The sequence below is a fragment of the Oryctolagus cuniculus genome, chromosome 14 (genome assembly GCF_051225735.1).
Source record: "Oryctolagus cuniculus isolate XC-2025 breed Fujian yellow rabbit chromosome 14, ASM5122573v1, whole genome shotgun sequence".
NCBI classification, from domain to species: domain Eukaryota; kingdom Metazoa; phylum Chordata; class Mammalia; order Lagomorpha; family Leporidae; genus Oryctolagus; species Oryctolagus cuniculus.
The window spans coordinates 18550795-18572353 of NC_142880.1; the positions used below are offsets into that span (position 1 = coordinate 18550795).

A 21559-nucleotide genomic window follows, 5' to 3' on the forward strand; every position below is an offset into this window, starting at 1 on the left:
GTACCAGCAGATGTGGTCATTATCTCCCATTGGAATCCTTGCCATTTCAGATTTTATCTTAATTGGAACATACTGCAGATCTCCTTTTGTGTGTGTGTATGCACAATTTTTAATAGGCCTATTGCCAGGACACAAAATTTTGCCATCCACTGACATTTTCTTTGATTCATACTTGTTACAATACAAGTAGGACATGCTCCTCATAGTCCCCTGTTCTATGAAGTTCCACATGGAGGGTCCTAACACATCCTACAGTACTAATCCTTTCTTGAGTATTAGTCTGCATGTGCAGTCAGACTCCATGTTCCCTGGGGAGTGAAGGGTTGCAACCCTTATCTTAACCATGCCTGTATCTCTTCACACTTAGCACTTAACTAAGTACCTGGCATCAGTAAGAGCTGAAAGAATGCTTGTGCAATGAACAGGAAACAAGCAGAACACTAGGCTAACCCATTAGCACATTCATTGATTAGGCACCTGTGTATACTTTCTTGCTTAGTATAATTGTTAGGTGGTAACTGGATCATAACAAATGCCAGTAAGTGAAAATATGTTAAGTTGCTTCCAATACCTATTCTCTTAAAATTGTGCCGTTCAACAGGAAGAGCCTTTCCCTAGCAGTGTGAAGAGCAGCACTACAGTTATTGCTCTGCCTCTCATCAACTGTCTTGTTCGGCATAGTGGTGAGGGGACCCATGTTCCCTAATGAAGTGCCTAGGTTCAAGTCCTGGCTCGCCTCCCAATTCCAGCTTCCTGCTAATGCATACGTTGTGAGACAGCAGGGATGACTCAAGTATTTAGGACCTGTGAGAAACCTGGATTGAATTTCTAGCTTCTGGCTTCAGCTGGGCCCAGCCCTGGCCATTTTGGGCATGTGTTTAGTGGAGCAGCAGATGGGAGATCTCTCTATCTCTTGCTCAAAGAAATACACAATACAGGTATTGTGGCACAGTGGTGAAGCCATGGCTTGGTTTGCTTGTATCTCCTATCTGAGTACCTAAGTTTGAGTCCTGGCTTCATTTCTGATCCAGCCTCCTGCTAATGTGCACTGTGGGAGGTAGCAGGTGACAGCTCAAGTACTTGCCTGCCTGCCACCCACAGAGAGAACAAGATTGAGTCCTGGGCTCCTTGCTTCAGCCTGGTGAACCAACAAATGGTAGGTTGGTGTTTCTTTCTCTGTCTCTGTCTTTCAAATAAATAAAACCAACTTTTAAAAGAAGAGATAAACCAGGTGCATTTTACCCTTTAAATGTTTTAACCTGTACACATCAGTGCAGCAACCTGTGTGAATTTTCCCAGCTGCTTTTTCTGCTAATACACTGGTGTATTTAGATACTTATCATCCTAGTAAACACTTTGTTATGGTATCCTAGGTATGGATCAAAACTGAGAAAATAAATGGTTGACCCACTCTCTCCAGGATGAGCAGGCATTTTTGGATGACATACCCATCATCCAATATCCCTGAGTTTAGAAACCTGAATTGATTGCTGCTGCAGATACCTCCTTAGTCCAGAAAATGCCTTTAATGACCATCCAGTTTCCTGACCACCATCTGTGACTAAGGCAAAGTGGTGGGATAAACTATGAAAGACACAATTTATATTTTTTATGCTATAAAAACTACTTCCCATCTGAGATGATAAAAACCCAGGTAATCAATGATGCTTTGAATTTCCACTCTTAGTGGCATACTGCTGCATTTTAACGTTTCAGTCTGTATTTACTTAGAGGTAAACTTCAACCTAAGAGAACATGTTCAAGCAAAAAAAGTAAATATGCTTAATAGCTAACCTGCCAAGATCCAAATTCTGGCCTTCTAAAGACATTACTTGGGGGAAAAATGCTATAATTAGCAACAAGGAATAGTATAGCCATGCAGGGCCTACTGTGAGTCCATCAGGGAAACAGTAACAATTTTCCCATTCCACATTCACTTTGCAATACTTGGGTTATACTTTAAATATGTCCATATGACAGGATCATGATGGCTAAAGTGTATTTTCAATCACATTTGATGTAAAATGGTAAATAACATTGTCATGAAGGAAAAATCTCTTTTGTGGGAAATCTAAATTTAAACCTTCCAGTTTGAAGCCCTAAACAGCCTCACACAGGAAAACTCTGTAAGCATGCTGACTGCTTCTGGTGTTTGCAGGCTTGTGGCACGGGCAATGTGAAATTACCCTGGCTCTTAAGAGAAACAGAGGAGCAGTGTGCAGAAGACCCTCACGGTTGGGGCGCTGCATACTCCCTGTGGGCTGTGCCAACCCACTCTCTCCCCTGTAATGAGTCTTTGTCCCAAGGGCTGGGGAGAGCGCTGCACAGGGCACGGGGGAGGGGTGGATGGAATGCAGCTGCAGGCTCTGAAACAATGCTGAGTCCATATATTTTGTTCCCAGTGAGAATAATAAAAAGGGTGGGGGATTGAACAGACAGACCCAGAATAAGCAAGGTGGGGCCAAGCATCCTAAGAGTGCTCAGTCTGAAGCCCATCCACTGAAATCTACCAAATCCAATCACCACTCACTTGTGCTGAAAAACCTACCTGCCCAAATTCAAACACCGGTTATGACCTCCTGGTCTTTCATAACTCACTCACTGGGACAGAGTCTAAAGGAGAGTGCGGTGGTGAAGGTAAACTAGGGCAGCTTGGACTCAAAGGGACAGCACAGCTGGGGGTGGGGGGTCAACAGAACTTGAGAAATAAGGCCCGAGGCCTAACAAATATCAAGTGCCTGCTTTGTGATAGCGTCCAGGGCCTGGGGACAACTAGTGTGTCAGAGAAAACCACTCACTTTCTTTCTAAGATTGTTAACTACTACAAGCGTCACAACTGACAGTCTGAAAGCCCACACTTACTGGTTCCCCATAGCTAGTCTCTCAGCCTAACCTGGTGCCTCCTGAAAAAGCACTCTTTTTTTTTTAGACATGCATTTCCCTTGCCTCAATGTCTCCAATGGGGAGGAGATGAAAACAAACGGAAGCAGCAACCCCAGGACACGAAGCCAGCTCCATAGTCAGAGTGAGAGGCAGGCAGCTCATACCTTACTCTCATCCCCTCAGTCTTGGCCTTTCCTCCAGGGAGCCCTTTGGCTCCCATGGACTCTGGCCTGGCTCTGGAACAGCCCTTTCAGATACTACTGATGCCATCAGAACTGGCAGGGACATTCAAGCCTTAAATAAACAACTGAACCGATTCCTCAGCATGTGGGAGACACTACCTAAGAAGCCATACAACAAAACTCAGAAGAACACTCGTTCCAATCAGGATCTCATTCATGAACACTCAGTTACTGAGCAGGGTGAGGAAAGGACTTCATTGTAAAGCTGTCAGGTAGAAGCAAAGCTCTGACTTCCTCACAAACATCCCCTTCAAGTGAGCATTGCACAACAGGTCTAGAAATGTGCACTCTACGGGGCAGATGCTGTGGCACAGCAGGCAAAACCACTGCCTGCAGCACTGGCATCCCCTATGGGCGCCAGTGCATGTCCTGGTGGCTGCTCCACTTCTGATCCAGTTCCCTGTTAATGGCCTGGGAAAGCTGCGGAGGATGGCCCACATGCTTGGACCCCTGCATCCACATGAGAAAACTGGAAGGAGCTCCTAGCTCCTGGCTTTGGCCTGGAGCCAGGCCTTTGTGGCCATTTGGGGAGTGAATTTAGCAGATTAAAGATCTCTTATCTCTCTGCCTCTGCTTCTCTGTAGTTCTTTGAAATTTAAACAAAAACCAAAAAGAAAAGAAGTATGCACTCTTAGTGTCAAATGGTAAGATCAGTCTGACTTCTGAAATGTTTTCCAGTTGAAGTCCATACCATAGCCCTTATATAGGAACAAATGCAACGAGGCATATTAATTTAAATGAGGATGCAAAAAAAGAATGACTGACTCTACTATATATTTCACTAATATTAAATAGTAATGATTTAAAAGTAAAAGTGATATTACTCCAAACATTTATCAACTATTATAAACACAAAATTCATTGGTGCATTTTTATTAGGAATCAGTATATGCTATGCTTTTCAATGTGGCAATAAAATAGATATGGAAAAACTCAATTTCTATTTACATATTTCATTGCTCAGGATGTACTATTTAAAAATTAAGTGTATAGGTAACATTTTGTTAGAAGTAACAGCAAACATATAATCATAACTTGCCTGAAATTAGTCATTCCTTAATGGATGTTTAATCGTGGTAATTAAAACACATTCATCAATCTCGATGTAATCATCCATGATTTGGGGGAGAAAAATTCACTCTCAAAAACTATATGTGCATTACTTTTTAAGTTAAGAAAATAATTCAAGCATCTTAAAATGTCAGACGTGTTCACCATGTCAAAGTCCATAAAAGAGTGATTATGTTAAGAGGCTCAGGTGAAAACAAGTTTGAAAATTTTAATGGCATATATAAGAATATTATTTTTTTTTTGTTAAATCAATGAATACTCACCCCTTGGAGCCCTTGGAACTGAATCGAAGGTCGAAAAGGAATTAAATTCTATTAAAAAAATAAGAAAAGGTAAAATTTAGTTACTGTGACACAAAACGAAATGTTCAAACTTTAAATCTAAGCACTGTTCAGCACCTGTGTATATGAAAAATCTCTCATTATAAACTTACTTCTGCATGTAGTTATATTGATGCTTTGATGAACATTCTCACACTGATTACATTTCTCTGAATCATACAAGCAAAAGCTATGTCCAAACAAAAATACCAAGCCACCCATGTGTCCCTCCCATCAGCCAGGGTACATCAGGTGATGTACTTCTGGTTACCTCTCCAAGTATCTACACTTGTAAGCTTACTAACAGGACTATAATAATGAGAAATATGGAAAGGATAAGTGTTTTTCTTCCTGAAATAATGAAAGTGTGTCCGTAGAAGCCTGGGGAACCCCTTCCTATGGGGGAGGGGGGTGACCTTAAAATTTAGGTTCCATGGGATCAGGTTGTAACTCACAATCTCTCCATCAGCCCTGCCTCCCGTATCTCCCTCCGAATCCCAAATGTTGAACATCTCCTAGCAGGCTGGTCACACTGCCCTCTTGACTTCTTGTATTCCACAACTGTCTTCCATTCATCACTGCAATCAGTTCTCTCTCCATCAAGCTCATCAATTTTTCTTGGTCAAATAAGGGCAACTTTCTCCATTTTCAAATTCCTGACCTCTCAACTAGACAATATCTCTTTGTACTTGAAGACACCACTGCTAAGCCTAGCTCTCTGCTCATGGCTTTCATTTCACAAGCTGGTACCCTTCCTTTCTGCTTTCCAGATTAACTTCCTGGAGGTTCACTTTACTTGTTTGGTGATAATTCCGAATCTTCTCCATTCTTCAACTTGCAACTCTCCACAGCTGCTACTTACTACTGACTGTAGGACATCTGCCTTAGAAACTTGTAATGGCAGCCAACTTAACAACTGGTCCACACTGAACTAACTCCCCACTTCCTGTATCCCCAATGAAACCAACACTTCTTTCCTACTTTTCTGGCAATGGCTCCTCTATCTTCTTGGTACTCCAAGCTCACAACCTTAGAATTAATTCATAGTTTCTTCTCCCCATCCTCCCCTACCACACTCCATTAGTCAATGATATGTCACTAGAATCACAGAATTCCAAATACAGAAGAGGTCTTAAAGATAATATCAGTGGTACCCACGTCCCACAGGCTTTGTGTTCCATTGATAAGTAAGCTGTGACCAGAATCTAAGAAGTGGCCATGGTACTTTTCATATACGACCTTGTGTTCCACACACATCTGCTGTGGGAGATAGGAGAGTGTGGGGACCTAATCCCTTAGGCCAGAGTTCACACTCTATTTGGAGAAAATGTGAAAACGATGAAGTACTAGGTTAAATACCACAGAGAAGTGCACCAAGAATTCTCAAAAAGGGGGGTTAGAATAGATAATACTTGAAAAGCCAAAGGGTTTATGGAAGATTCGGTAGATTTTGAGAAGTAATTTAGAAAAAATAAACTCCAGGGAGAGGGAGTGCCCTGACCAAAACAGGACACAGGAGTGGGCACTGTGTAGGTAGACTTCTTTCACACTTGAAATGCTGCAGATGAGACTCAGACCTGGCAGTTTCTGCCTGATCTTGCCTTGTCCCTCACATGTGTCTTCATTTTAAATTTCTATCTGCTAAGGAATAAATAGTAAGATAATTTACCTTGAGATGGCTGCTCCAAAGGTTCATCCCTCTGTGAAACCGCCCTGCCCTAAGCTCCTCCTGGGCCCCTCACTGAAGGCCTTCCAGTTTTGCCTTTGGCATGATAACGGGAGGCTCTTGTAATATTTCGAAAAGAAAGTGAGTTGCAGAAAAGTGTTTGGTGGACCAGGGCGGGGTGGTGAGGGTGGTAGGGTGGGGAAGGCCACTCCTTGGAAAGGGAAGGAATGGGTTAGGGCAGGGCTTGGGAAATGGATTAGAGAACAGCTCCGGGGGATGCTTTGGTGATAGAAGGCCTAAATTAGTATGATTGCTTCTGGAGCCAAGAGAAGACTGTGGGCAGCGGAGCCATTCCCAAGGAAGAATGAGAAGATGTGCTGAAAGCTTAATGATCAGGCACCAAAGAAACACGCTGCTCAGTGGCTCCTGGGCCTACAGCCATCAGCTGCAGCCAGTCTGTCTGTGACTGCCTCAAGTTCAGCTGTTAGTCTCTATCTGAAGGCCCTTAGCACCTGGCACCTAGATAAAGACTGTTCTCCTTTCAAGGGCTTCCAGCTCTTTCAAACAGCTAGCAGAGGCTCCTGCGCTGGATCTTCCCACTGTCTCCCAAAGCCAGCTCCTCCCTGAGAACACACTTCCCCTCCTTCACAGCACTCTTCAGTTTCATTCTCCACAAGTCACTAGGCCATGCTATGTTGAGCAAACATTCCTCACTCTAATGCCACCTCCTTCCTGTTCCTTCAGCCTGGCATAACTTCCCAAACGCTATTTTGCCAATCATACTTACTGCTTACTTAACATTCAAGTGTAAGATTAATTTCCTAAGCTAGGCCTTCTTTTGGATAAATCAGAAGTCAAAGATTCACTGGATCTAAAGCAGTCCATGCAGAAGACTTGTGTAAAGCAACAAGGAGTGGCAAGTACCTGGAGAATGAATGCCTAAAAGAAAGGATTCAAACTGAAATGTCAAAACTTTTTCTAGCCAAACAAAACACTGCTGCCATCACCTTGCTAACTCTAACTCCATTTGTGTTAACTCATATTAATTCTGTTTTTCCAGATGTCAATGTATGTTTATTTATAGATTGTCTTTCCCCTAGTTGTCATGATACAGGGGAATCTTATGCATATTTAACTTTCAAGTATTTACCTACATTGTATTTAACCAAAAGGGGGAAAAAAAAACAACTACAGGGAAATAATTTTAGACATGCTTTTTTATATATGCAGTAAACCACTACACATATTATATACTAATTACTAGTCAGGGTGATGTAGACGAAACAATGAGTATTATGTTTTAGATCAATTTTGGGACTTTCAAGAGTAATTTTGATCTTATACAACATTTTATCTCATACCCTGAATTTAAAACTTAACTTCCTGATATGCTTATGCTTCTACATATATTGATTCCCCAAAAAAATGATCATTAAGTTTTGTGATGTTAGACAATATTCATGGTCTTAAGTGAGCCTCCTAAAACCAGCCTGAAAGGTAGGGTGCATCACTACCCCTATTTCAGAAGAAAAAATCCTGAGTATCTAAGAAGTGGAGTATGTTGCTCCAGATTTCTGAATTCCCAATATATACAGTACTCTTTCCTTCTCTTGCCCTAGAAATAGGTAACCCCCACGTGCCAAACACTTAAGACTCTAAATGCTTATTCTGGAAATTTCCAAGGGAAAGAAATTTCATAAACTCCATTATAATTTCCAATGTTCAATTTCTTATTAAATAAAAAACACCATAATTTCTAATGATCAATTCAGATGAAAAACTAAAATTAGTTTGTTTCCTAAAACTATATAATATATAATCAAGAATCATCTGTAAATATTTATGCTGTAATTTTCATTTAAAAATAATGAGACCTTCATCTATGGAACAGCTGTGTACACTAATACCAACAGGGCAAGCTAAGTTCATTATTACTAAAAAAGCTGTCAATCTAAAAACATACTTAAGAGAATCACAAATTATTTACTGATTTTGATCCCAATTATAGACAAGAATTCATATTACTAGGCTATTGCTCTTGAATTTTCTATAAACCCCACATGAGGAAACATCTAGACCTCTACATCACTTAAATGTGTATCTAATCATTGCAATAGGAGAACTATCAGGAATAAGTTCTAAAGTCACTATCATTATAAACAAACATTTCAAGTTTAACAGAAAAAAAGTCAATTTTAAGAGAGAATGTAATTTTAAGTGCCCAAATATGATATGGAATGCTTTAATATTTACTGCCATGGGGTTGAGACACCACTTGGGATACCCACATCCCATATCTTCCAATTTCAGCTTTCTGCGAATATGCACCCTGGGAGGCAGCCAGTGCTGGCTCAAGTAATCGAATCCTTGTCACCCCAACAGAATATCTGGATTGGGTTCTTGGCTCCCAGTTTCAGCCTGGTTATTCTGGGCATTTGGAGAGTGGAACTAACATAAGGGAGATCTTTGTGTCAGTGTCATTCTCTCTCTCTGCCTTTCAAATAAATAATAACTTTCAAAAATTAAAAGAAAAATCGAGCCCCTTAGAACCTTTATCAAAACATAAATTAAAAATAATGTTTACTTTATTATGTATATTCTCATTAGAAATGAGTTCATTGGGTTTCAACTTTTCCTTTTTAGCTTCAATTAAATATTTGCCCCATGTAGCTCTTTGAAAATCAAGTAACTCCAGGTTTTCACCGAATAGTATTTGAGCAATAAATAACACAGTGATCTGGTATCTACATCTGGTCAAGAAACACAAGGGAAGACTCAAACTGGCTAAGGAATTGTCTTTAGACAAATGGCTTCAAAAATCTGGTAATGTTTCACAGTCAAAAGATTCTGTTAAATGCTTAGTAGTTTTACTGTTATTAGTCTTTGGGTGGGAGTATCCTCTACACCTCTTTTGAAATGTAGGACATTCTTTAGCACAGAAGTAGAGACAACACTAAGATGTTCCTAAAGTTTGCTTATACTCTTGACATTGGCCATTAGAAGCTAATGCTGGGGCCAGCACTGTGGTATAGTAGGCTAAGTGTCTGCCTGCAGAGCTGGCATCCCATATGGGCACCGGTTTGAGTCCCTGCCACTCCACTTCCAATCCAGCACCCTGCTGATGTGCCTGGGAAAGCAGTAGAAGATGGCCCAGGTCCTTTGGCCTCTGCACCCACTTGGGAGACCCAGAAGAAGCTCCTGGCTTCGGATTGGCTCAGCTCCGGCCGTTGTGGCTATTTGGAGAGTGAATCAGTGGACGGAAGACCTGTCTCTCTGTCTCTACCTCTTTGTAACTCTTTCAAATAAGCAAAATAAATCTTAAAAAAAAAAAAAAAAGCTAGTGCTACTGCAACAAAACTGCTCTATGGCCAAAGAGATAGATCTACATCCACTTATTTGAATTGACAAAATAATAACTTTATTAAGTAATATTAACTTCTGAATTATTCCTTTAGTGTAGGAGAGATTGAGGAAAGCTCATGTGTCTTTGGGAGTTGAAGAGAAAAAATTTACTTATCCCATAAATGTAGCTCATAGCAATATTTACATACAGCTTGTCCATGTAAGCAAATTTATGATTACTTTTACCTTATCACACATCACCAGTTTTGTGCATGTACAAATGTAAGAAATAGCGTTTGGGGCCTAGAAAAGAATAACTTCTCTAAGAAACATTATCAAGATCTTTCTAACTCTATTCTTTAAAAAAAAAAAGATATATTTTTATTTATTTGAAAAACAGAGTAACAGAGAGAGGAAGAGACAGAGAGGTCTTCCATCCGCTGGTTCACTTCCCAGATGGCTCCAACTGCTGGAGCTGTACTGATCCGAAGCCAGGAGCCAGGAGCATCCTCCAGGTCTCCCATGTGGGTGCAGGGGCCCAAGGACCTGGGCCATCTTCCACTGCTTTCCCAGGCCACAGAAGAGAGCTGGATTGGAAGAGAGGCAGCCAGGACTAGAACTGATGCCCACATGGGATGTCAGCACTTCAGGCCAGGGCTTTTACCTGCTGCGCCACAGCGCTGGCTCCGAGATTCCCTTTTGAACCCATCATGTAATTTTGCATTACCTTAAAGCTAATGAACTACTGGTGAATTATTTAACTCAAGCATTCTTGAATTATTTAAAATCAACAAGCATTTATTAAACAGGTAGCATTAATAAGTTTATCACCTAAGCTGCATTAGAACTGATGATAAAGATATCATAAAAATTCTTAAGTCAAACGCAACTTTGCTTCAAACAAAAAGAACTTTATAAATGATGACAGCTCAGCTGACTGCTTTAAGTGGGATTGTTTTAGGAAACAATTATGGCTAATCGGTTCCTATTTATTGCATGCTTAAAATGTCTCAGGCACGCCAACCATTTTTACTACCACCTCCAGGAATTCCCAGAAACACTCTTGCTGGGCAGATACCATTACTCCCATTTCTTAGGTAAGTCCTATAAATTACCCAAGGCTACTCACATGACCTGAGACTGGACTCAGTAACAGTTTAAGAACTGAACTCTTGGGGCCAGCGCTGTGTGTGGTGGGTGAAGCTGCCATTTGCAGGGCTGGCATCCCATGTGGGTACCGGTTTGGATCCTGGCTGCTCCACTTCTGATTCAGCTCTCTGCTGATGGCCTGGGAAAGCAGTGGAAAATGGCTCTGGTCCTTAAGCCCTTGCACCCGTGTGGGGGGAGCAGAGGAGGATCCTGGCTCCTGGCCTTGGATTGCTACAGCTCTGGCTGTTGCAGCCATCTGGGGAGTGAACCAGCAGATGGAGGACCTCTCTCTCTCTCTCTCTCTCTCTCTCTCTGCCTTTGCCTTTCTGTGGCGCTGACTTTCAAATTAATTAATTAATTAAAAAGAACTGAGTCCTTACTATTTTACATAAATAGCATTTCTTGCCCCTCTCTACCACACTTACCCAACATTTGAAACATCTGAAAGCTAGATAAAAGTTTTATACTATGCCTTAAGAGAATCAGACAACTAAAGAGCCTATTTTCACTCATACAAGTAAATAATTTTACAAAGATGTTTTTCTGGGAATACAGCTTGTATAAAATAGATTCTCCCTCTTTCCTAAAAGCAGCACTGTATCATTTAAGAACCTGTTGTAAGGGCGCCTTTACTTTCTTCTTTATAACATAATCTGATAGAAAATCCAAAAACTAATAATGGTATTTTAACCATTATGATAAAAAAAACTGTCTAGGTAGGGAGAGAAGAAAGAAAATCAGAGCTAAAGCAGGAAATAACACAGGAAATCAGTTAGTTGATCCTGAAGAAATCAAATGTACTCAGCTCTTGTCAAAAGCCAGTTATAGGCTTAGAATGACACACGACAGGAAATTCAGAGATACTCCAAAAATAATATACAATTTATCCTTTCCCCCAAACTTTTTGATGCCAGAAAGTTACTAAGTCATAAAACTAAGCTAGCATTTTGTCTTGTGAGCCAATCCAGTCTTACATGCAGGAGAAATTCCTTTACACAGTGAAAGAACTAGATTAGAGAACATGTTTAGTAAAGAATAATTTTTTCCCAGCCATTATGGCATAGAAAAAAAGTGAAATACAAGAGATTACCAACAGTAGGAACAAGAGGACAATAATGTCATCTACTTAACATTATCCTTGTTTTGAAAGATAGCTTCCAGAAAACTGTAGCTAGCTAGCTAGCTGATGCAGGCCAAAGTAAAATATGTCTATTTTATTCTATTTATAAAGATTTCAAATAGCTCTTATAAGAATAGGTAAGGCTAAAATATAAACTGAAAAACCAGCCACAAAAGTTAGTTAGCAAAGGGATGGGTGCTTGGCACAGTTGTTAAAGCCCAGTTTGGAACACCTGCACCCCATGATAGAGTGCCTAGTCAGTGCTGGCTCTTCCACTTCCCATCTAGCTTCCTACTGCTGTGTGCCCTGGGAGGTAGTATGTGGAAAATCTAGACTGAGTTCTGGGCTCCTGGCTATATCCTGGCCCAGCTGGTTTGGGGAGTGAACCAGAAACAGAAGATCTCTTTCTGTCTCTCTGCCTTTCAAATAAAATGAAAATAAACAATTAATTTAAAAAATACTGTGACCCAACCTTCAGGTAATCAACACTGGAAGCACAATATACCACCACAGTTTTAAAAAGAACTTATGTGCCTCAAAATGTGTAAGAATTTTTCTTGTGAAATCTAACTGTACATGAAAATAAAGATTTGTTTTCTAGGATCATGAACTCCAGAGAAGTATAAGAACTGGTAAAATCAGCTTAGATTTGCAGATTTTTTTTTAAAGAACTAGATATTGATAAAACACAGCGTCTAAAACACTTTTTACAAAGAGGGCCACCAGGGAGCTTGAAACAGGAAAACTACAGGGTTGCATTGAATGTTGTATAAAGATCACTCTGGCTGGCGCCGCTGCTCAATAGGCTAATCCTCCACCTAGCAGCGCCAGCACACCGGGTTCTAGTCCCGGTTGGGGCGCTGGATTCTGTCCCGGTTGCCCCTCTTCCAGGCCAGCTCTCTGCTGTGGCCAGGGAGTGCAGTGGAAGATGGCCCAAGTACTTGGGCCCTGCACCCCATGGGAGACCAGGATAAGTACCTGGCTCCTGCCATCGGATCAGTGCGGTGCGCCAGCCGCAGCACGCCAGCCGTGGCAGCCATTGGAGGGTGAACCAATGGCAAAAGGAAGACCTTTCTCTCTGTCTCTCTCTCTCACTGTCCACTCTGCCTGTCAAAAAAAAAAAATAATAATAATAATAATCACTCTGGCTGCATTGTGGAATGTATCATGGAGGATGAGTGGAAGCCTGGAGGGCCTTGGTCCTGAAGAGAGCTGATGGTGGCTGGGACTCAATAGAGGTAATGGCTGGGGTTGGAGCCCAGGTATTTTGAAGACTGACAGGATTTGTTGATGGATCAAATATGTCAACAAAAAGGAGGCAAATCAAGGGTTACTTGTCAATCTCTAGGTAATTGGTGGAGAACAGTGCCACTTACTGAGATAAGGGACACTTAGGTAGATGCAGGTTTGAGGCATGAAATCAAGAGTTTGCACATATTGGGAAGTCTATTAAATTTCGATAAAAAGAGATATGTTGGAAATAAGCACCAGGGACTGGAGGAGAGGTCGGTCTGTAGATACATAATAGGTGAGAGTCATTAGCATCTAGTTGGCATAGCCATAGCAGATGAACAGCTAACCTAGAGGAAGTGAGGAGGCAACGAGAAGGGAGCCAGGATGGCCAGCATTCAGAGACTGGACAAGCAGAGGCTAGTCCTCGGACAGAGAAAGAATGGGTGGGGACAGGGAAGAAAGTGGTTCTAATAGGAAGAAGCGGTCAACAGGATGGAATGCCATCGAGGTTTGGTAAGACAGGAAAAGAGACAGACAGCTGGCTCAGGGCCCCTTGTTAGGTCTGATCTCAGGGGCACGGTGGAGACAGTGGGCTGAGCAGAGGATGCTAGTGAGGGTGACACTGCTTCTCACATATCCCCTCAAAAACAACCCTTCTCTCTTTTGGTCTTTCCCCTTCAACCAGATTTGACTTCATTTATATTTTCACACGTCTGCCTGCTTCCACCAAATGGCAAGCACTTTCTTGGTGGCAGGGGTCACCTATGACTTAATTAGCTTTAGATCTCCAATGCTTAGTTCTACAACTGATACATGTTAGGTGTTGTAACGCCAACTCCTACCTCTTCATCTTTTATTAAAGAAAGAAAAATCTTAGGCTACTCAACTGAGTTTTTACTACATTGGACACCCTTTCTGGTCTTCTTTGGCATCATGATTTCTAACAATGCAGACAAAAGCAATGATACTAAGTCAATGTTATTTTAAAATACACAGATGCCTAGCTTTTCAGGCAAGCATATTTAGATCCTCTATTAGTGAATTTTATAAGAAAATTCAAGACTGATTATAGTTTAATGGCTAAATCTTCTAGCCAAAGTTACCTCCATGAACCAGCTACCTATCATATTAGTCTACCATATGCATAGGTAAAACATAACTATTCATGATTGTTCAGTTTTATTACTCATAAAAGGAGTTGTCAAAGAAGAGATCAAACAGTAAAACAGAAACGAAGGTAATCTGGAAGAAATGAAAACACTGACCCTTTCAAGGCCTTAGGAATTATGGTATTTCAGAATGATACTTGAAATTTGAGTTCAGGTACAAATAATTACTTACATTTCAATAATCATTAGAGACAGAAACCATAGGAGATCTGATTTTCATATTATCTGTGCTCTATGATGACTTTAAGGGCAATATATATAGAAGGTAATTCTGTAAAGGAAATCTATAAAAATGCGAAATTTAAGAAGCCATGCTCAAAACCAAAATTTTTTCAAAAATTTTCAACTTCTTCCAAAATATCAACAATCCTCAAAATTTCCATCAAATGGAACAATTTATATGACATGTAAACAATAAAGCACTATTGAATATGTCTACCTCAGATTCACATTTTTGCTTAAGTAGAAAACATCTGGTTAAGCCTAAATTTCTGGATTAACTACCAGAAGGCTGAGTGAATGTTCACCAAAATGGTATTCATCATCTTTATCCACCCCAACCCCCAGCCTATCCCACCTCCCAAATGCTTCTGATTTCCTGCACTAGTGCCAATGGCCAAAAATCTCAGTTTGGTTATTCTCCATCAAGATCTGCTGTTGGTCCACAGTTCTACAGATTCTATTCAGATCTAATGTCTCCCACCAGTATCCTAGTGTAGACCCCAATCATCTCTGGCCTGGACTACACCCTCCTCCTTAACTTGTTACTTCTTTCCAGATTCACATTTTAAGTCATTTTCTCAACTCAGGTCAAAATCATCCTAAAGAACAGCTCAATTCAACTAAAATTTCTACTCTGTGTCTCTGCAATGTTGACAGAGTAAAGTCCAGACTTCTCAGTGAGGTAATCGACCTGCTCCGATATGCTTTTTGTCTCTCTAACTCCAGGTTCAGTGGAACAGGTTCTGTCATAATTCTCACAGACTGCCCTAGCTTTTCCACCACTACTCCTTTCTTACCTACGCCATTTCCTCTGTGGGAGTATGGTTCCCAATCCACTTCCTCCTGCTAAAATCCTTTAATACCTAAGAATCTTTTTTAGACAAGTAACATATAGGATCTCTAAGAAGAAAACAAATTCATGCCATTTGTTTAACAATCTGGTTACTATGAAACTAGTTGCCAAGTGCCCTTGGCAGTAGAGGATAAGGCAAAATGTTAATTTGATTTGTGAATCTCTAAGAGGCTTATTGTTTAATTAATACGATTCTCTGTTCTTATACCCTCTGTTAAACTGCCAGTCATGGAAATACTAGGTTTGGCCTTACTAGCAAAGTATTAGTGGATACCTTAAACCAGTTCTTCCTTTAAATTTCACATGAATCTCAAGGGTGATCATGCTCAACAAAAATTAGATATGTAAATGGAACAAAGGAAGCAATATAGGAAAGAAAGGAAGAAAAATAAAACAGAGAAAGTAATTCTCTCTGCAAATATGACTTAATTAATGCCATGTTTTCAGCTTTAATTTGCCTGTGATGATATGACCATTAACTCATCGTAGCACTCCAGACCTGCTTTTCTACATTTTTGCATAAGTCATAGGAAATGCAGGAGCTGAGGTACACAGGAGAATCAGATGTGGGGCTTTAAACATGCTACACTCTTCATTGTAAAACCTAGCTCGTCGTGAAGCAGCAATGCCCTTAATATCAGTTTAGGGACATCTGAAAGACTCCAAATACATTTGGCCCAAAGTAGCTGGACTCCAGTGCCAAGCCCTTGAGTCTCTTTGTGGCAGAAGAAAGGGTCACTGCAAATTGTTAAAAATGACCCAGGCCTGGCTCAGCTGAAATCCTCATTTTCCCTCTGCTTGCTTTATCACCAATTACCTAATAAGCCCACAAGCACAGCTTCCGTAATTTTTTACAAGTGCAAGTGGTCCAAGTGGAAAGGCTGAGTCTGGTGACTGTCCTTGGTAAGCTTCCCTGTAAATCATTCCAAGAATGCTACACTCCTTTCCTTTTAAATTCTTTTCTTGAACAGATTCCAGTCCTTCACATATGTTCTTTCTTTCCCCTCCCAATTCTGGTGCCAAGGTTTCCTGTCTATCTTTTCAGGCAATCTGGCTACTACTTTTCTCAGGGAGGAGCACTCCCCTTTGTGTTGAGCAACTGTGCATCTGAATATACCTTTCAAACACTGCAGCAGGGAGCACAAACCTGACTTCACTAGATAAGCAAGTTGAGATCAAGTGCAGATTGGAGATGAGTTTAAGCAAAAAGTCAGTAGGATTAACTCCTCTAAATTACACCTGGCTACATTTTCTAAGTGGAGCAACTGGAATCTGCTATGGCAAACCTCACCGTTTTGGTGGATAAACATGCCCAGCAGTGGCGGCTGTACTGTGCCGGCAGGTCTGGGAGCCAAAGCGGTGCCTTAAGGAGAATACAGTGTTCTGTATTTATAAGGCCGATTATTGAACAAACACACCCACAACTGTTTGGAGGCAGACAGAAAAAGATAAGGAAAAATCAAGGTATAAGACTTTTCTGTTTTTAAACAATATCCAATCAATTGCTAAAAAAATCACCTGGCAGAAAGAAAGGTTAAGATGAAAACAAAAAACACCTACCCCTTGATTCATGGAATCAGGGCTTAAAAAGTCAGGTAAGACATTAAAGGAAGTTACTAGGAAGGACAATAACTGCGGAAGCATATATAAGATGTTTTGATTGGAAATAACAGTACCTGCTGTTAGAGAGAGGCACTGAGTTCTTTGGGCAAAATCAAATGGAAATACAGTACACATTTTTAAAGAAGCAGAATTTGCCTAGGAGACATTAATCAAGGCAGGGACATTTATTTCAAGCCAAAAGAGTTGACAAGAGAATGTGTTAACAGAATCCTACTTAAAAAGAGCAGCCCCTGCCCTCCAACACAACCATGTAAGACTTTATGTAATAGTTGGTAAACACAGTAATAATATTTGAGACACCACCTTTGAAACTAAGAAAACATTTAAAAAAAAATAGACCCAGCAACTATGAAGACTATCTGAAAACTGAAACCTGAATCTGAAAACAGTATTTTGATTTTTGCTATAGATTACTCAAATGTCAAAGGAAAGCCAGCTACATTATTGAGGAGACTAGTTAAAATATATTTTAAATTGTTGGATTTTAATGTTAAATATAGCTTTACATTTGGGAGAAATATGTATTACAGTAATATATGCTAATTTAACCTACGTAAAGTTTATGTAGGCCATGCAATGAGACACCAATTTAGAATGACTATAAAGTTTTAACTTGTCATATTTCTTATTTAGTAACTTGTGCTCTCACTCAAAATTATCTATCTACATTTAGAATAAGCTTGATATCCTAGATATTTGTATTAGCATATCTAAATTTTCCTACAAACCATGTGAGTAACTTTCCAGTTAACATTCATATAATCAATTTGAAGCATTCCACCACCAAGGTGAGTGGGAAACAACTTTTAGGAGATATTTATTCCTAAAAGCTCAGCCAGATGCAACTGTTACTGAGCCCACAGGGGAGCCTGTTTCTGGCTGGGCCAAGAGCAAGGGCAGCGACAACACCGCTGTAGGAGTTTTGGCCCAGCACTCTGTAGGGTCCTGCAGTTAAGTACCAACAATGCACACAGTCACCCAAAAGGCCCCTCATTTCTTCAGCTTCTTCCCATTTCTTATCCAACTGGGGCCAAGAGTTTCTGGCCAATTCCTGGTTGCTTTTCCAAGCCCCTTAAAATGTGCTTCCACAGCTTGAAGTGACAGTGAGGGCTGAGGTCAGGAGCTGGCTAACTCAGGAAGAAAGCAGTGTGCAGGTGCAAAGGCCCAGTGAGTGTGCCACCTCCCCCACATTCCTCCACCCACCCTAGTCCTGCCCACAGCTCCTACCACCAGTATGGGGAGGAACTACTAGGACTTAACTCCATCTTCCAGGTTCTACACTTATGAAGGTGGAGTGACTTGGGAAAAAGTCTTTTTCCTTGCTGCCTCTGAACAGACTGACCAGACTCGTTGATTTGCATGCTCAGAGATGGAAAAAAGCAAGCCATGATATTAATAGGTAATAGAAGCAGTCAGGCGCAACAAGCCTTTGACTTCATCTGTAACAAGCTAGTGGGATCAGAGAAAAAGAGAATTTTGGGTCTCCTGTCTGTCTCCTGGAAGCCTCTGGCACATAAATGCAGGGTTTTGGAGCACTCTAACCTTCATCTCAAGCCTGGAAATGCTAGGGTGTGCGAGACACAAGTGAAGGCCACACAAGGGTAGGAAAACAAACAGCACTCCCTTCCTGGGCCCCTGGCAGGCAGGCAGATCAGCAGGCACTGGGAGCTTCTGGTGCTTTGCTCTCCCTGGGGCATGCACTTCCAACCCCAGCCTCGAGTGGGCCCCCTCGGCCCACCCCTTTCCAGCCAAGTAGGCAGTGTCAATGTCACTATAACCAGCTGTACAGTTTGCCTGTTGTTTCCCCATGGTGGCTGGCTGCCTCTCCCCACCCCACCGTGTGTCAGTCTTTCTCTAGGGGACTGGCCTCCTCCTCCTCCTCTTGGCTTCTTCCTCTCCAGGCCTCTGTTTTTCTTTCTACCCCCTGACCTACCTTCTTCCCAGTCATTCCTTCCCACGCCTTTCCCCTTAAACAGGCAAACTTATCTCTCCATCTTGCTTCCTTCCCTTGGCCTTCCTATCCAGCCTCCCACTCCAGGCTGCTGCTGCTCTCCTCACTGCAGGTGTACCTCCCGGCACAGGCTGTTGTCTGTTTCTTCTATCTCTCTGCATCCCTACTGCTGCGACAGGGCATGCTGGCCTCCGAGCCACTCTTGCTCTTTTCTCCCTGGGATGTCATTTTGTAGGCGCTATCTTTCTCCCTGTCACCAGCCACTCCCAGCCTGCCTCACACAGGCTCACAGGCTGTGAGTTCTTTCACTATAGGCTTCTCGGCTGGCTCCCGTGCATCCTGGTGTGGGCATCCACATGTCTTTGCCTGCGTTCACCTGCTCTGCGTACACGTGTACCCTCCCATATTATCGCCCACAGTGTGCTGGTGTCCCTGGCTCCCATCTCCTGCGGCTGGCTCTGCCCGGGACCAGCTTCCCTCTGTGCATTTAAAGTGCCTGGCACTAGTGGGAGCTCAACAGATGTTAATTCTTTTCTCCACTTTTATCTGAATAACTATGTGAGTCTGTGTCTGCATGGCCCTCTGCCCCTGGGCTACTGTGTTATGAGACCTAGCGGTGGTCCCCGGTACGGACTCGGCGACTGTCAGCCGGCTCTGCGGAGTCAGATGGGACCGGTCTCCCATATGGTGTATCCCTCCCTCCGGCAAGGTGCCCACGCCTGTCTCGCTCAGCCACACACAGCACCGCATGCCCATAAACGGCTTCCCCGAGCACCCTGGCGGCCGTGCCCCTTCTCTCACTTCTCTCCCAACGTGAAAGCACCCCTGGATTTGTACTCGAGTGTGGCTGAGCCCCTCCCTGTCCTGGAGATGGGAGTGCGTCGCGGGTCTCTCCGGAGCGCGGAGAGCGGAGAGGCTCCAGTCAGCGAGTCTTAGCCCAGGATGCAGCGTTTCTTCCCCGCACCGCACCTGGGCTCGGCGACTCAGCCCCCGCGCAAGGCGTCTCCCGGGACAGCCAGCTTCCGCGATGTTCTCTCCCCGGCACCCTGAGCCCCTGCCTGAGTGCCCGGGTCTTTCCCGGGAAGGCGGCGGCGGTCCGGGGCGCAGGGTGTCTCGGGGAACGCGAGGCGCCTGTGTCCCCCGAGAATGCAAGGTGCGTGTCCGTCCTCCGTCCAGGCCAGGGCAAGGGCACCCGAGTGCACCCCAACCCCCCATCCCCAGTACCCGGAGTGCCGGTCCCACCTCCAGGAGCACATCGTGTGCCCCCATTAAGGGAAGCGCCCCGGAGTGCTCGCGTGTCCCCAAGTCCCTGGGAGTTCCAATCGTGTCCCAGCCCCATTCGCAGAGCGCCGGGATCCGCGGCTATGCGGGTCCACCGGGCCCATATGTTAGCACGAAATCGCGGGCAGCTCGTGCCCACGGGTCCTCCCGGCTCTTGACTGGCACGCCGCGCCTCAGGCCCGCTCCCTTACTCGCCCCAGTCTCCCTCTCTCTCTCTCTCCTTGGGACCCAACCAGCTAGGAAATCCGCGATCGCCGTCGGAAAGTCCCGCAGCGGCGGCGCAGCCGAGCCAGGGCTGCGGCGGCCTCGGCCCCGCCGCCAGGGGCCGCCCGTCCGCTCGCCCTCCTCGGAACGCCTCAGCGCCCGGCCGGCCTGGGACCGCGGCGTCAGCGACCCTGCCCGGCCCTGCCCTGCCCTGCCCGGCCCGGCCGCCCGCCCGCCCGCCGCGGGCGCTGACGGCGGCAGCGGAGAGCCAGGCTCCGGGACACCCCGCGCTGGTGCCTCGAGTCTGAGGAGGCGCGGCGGGAGGCGAGGGTGCCCACCCCGAGCCCGCCCGGTCGACCAGCTCACCTTGTGGCTCTGGTAAGTCTCGAGCGCCCGGAGCGCTGTCTCCGTGAGCTTCACATGGAGGACGGTGATGTGGTCCTGCCCCAGCCGCCCGCACGACAGTCCGTAACGCTGCTCCTCCCGCAGGCCCGCCGCCCCCCCCGCCGCCATCTTAAACTCCCCGGGGTGCCGCCGCCGACGCCGCTCGGGCTTTAGCCTCCACTGCGGCCGCGGCTGCTCGGGCTCCTGCAGCCGCCGCCACAGCTACGGCCATCCCGCTGCTGACGTACTGTCATATACTGCGCTCAGCCAGACCTGGGGCTGCCACTGCCGCCGCCCGCCCCACCCTCCGGCCTCGCGCCCCGCCCCGCCCTCTCCTCATTGGCTCCGCTCCGCTCCGCGGCGTCCTCATTGGCTGCCTTCCGCTCTCACAGGGGCGGGGCCCAAAGTCGCCGGAGTTTTGCTCCCGGGACGGGACGTCCGAGGGCAGAGAGGCTGACGTCGGGGTGACGCGCCAACTTAATCACGTTTGACGTCACGTCTGGTCGCCTTGGTTCGCCAGCCGCGATTGGCCAGGCTGGCGTGGGGATCCCCGGCTCGCTGGGTGCCTGGGTTGCCTGGTCTGGTTTCCTAGAGTCGGAGCCCCGCCCCCGGGGCGATGGCCGGGGAGAGTCGGGGTGCGAGGACGTGACGGGGACCACGTCGGGGCGTTGTCCTTCGACGGCTCGGGAAGCCCGCGGGAGCTTGGGGGTGTGTGTGCGTGAGGAGGACGCAGTAGGAGTCGAAACGGGGTGCGGGAGGGCGGGATTCTCAAAACCCAGTTGAGGACTGCGGTGGAGCAGGTGGGCCTGCGAGGACCCCCGCTTTCCTCACGGCCCCCTGAACTTG

The 21559-nt window shown here is 44.4% G+C and overlaps 2 protein-coding genes across 5 annotated transcripts in view; one reads left to right on the plus strand and one right to left on the minus strand.

Moving 5' to 3' along the window:
* ELL2 (elongation factor for RNA polymerase II 2) overlaps positions 1 to 21098 on the minus strand; it is a 67444-nt gene extending 46346 nt beyond the window's left edge. Inside the window, exons 1-2 of the mRNA XM_002713941.6 lie at positions 20696 to 21098; positions 4460 to 4507 (exon numbers count right to left, since the gene is read on the minus strand). Of these exons, the coding sequence (XP_002713987.2) occupies positions 4460 to 4507; positions 20696 to 20842 (195 nt within the window). The 5' untranslated portion in view covers positions 20843 to 21098. The remainder of the gene's footprint in view (positions 1 to 4459; positions 4508 to 20695) is intronic.
* LOC149122250 (uncharacterized) overlaps positions 4483 to 21559 on the plus strand; it is a 402594-nt gene continuing 385517 nt past the window's right edge. For all 4 annotated transcript variants that reach the window (XM_089313050.1, XM_089313053.1, XM_089313052.1 and 1 more), the window contains exon 1: positions 4483 to 20707. In XM_089313050.1, the coding sequence (XP_089169176.1) occupies positions 19872 to 20707 (836 nt within the window). In that variant the 5' untranslated portion in view covers positions 4483 to 19871. The remainder of the gene's footprint in view (positions 20708 to 21559) is intronic.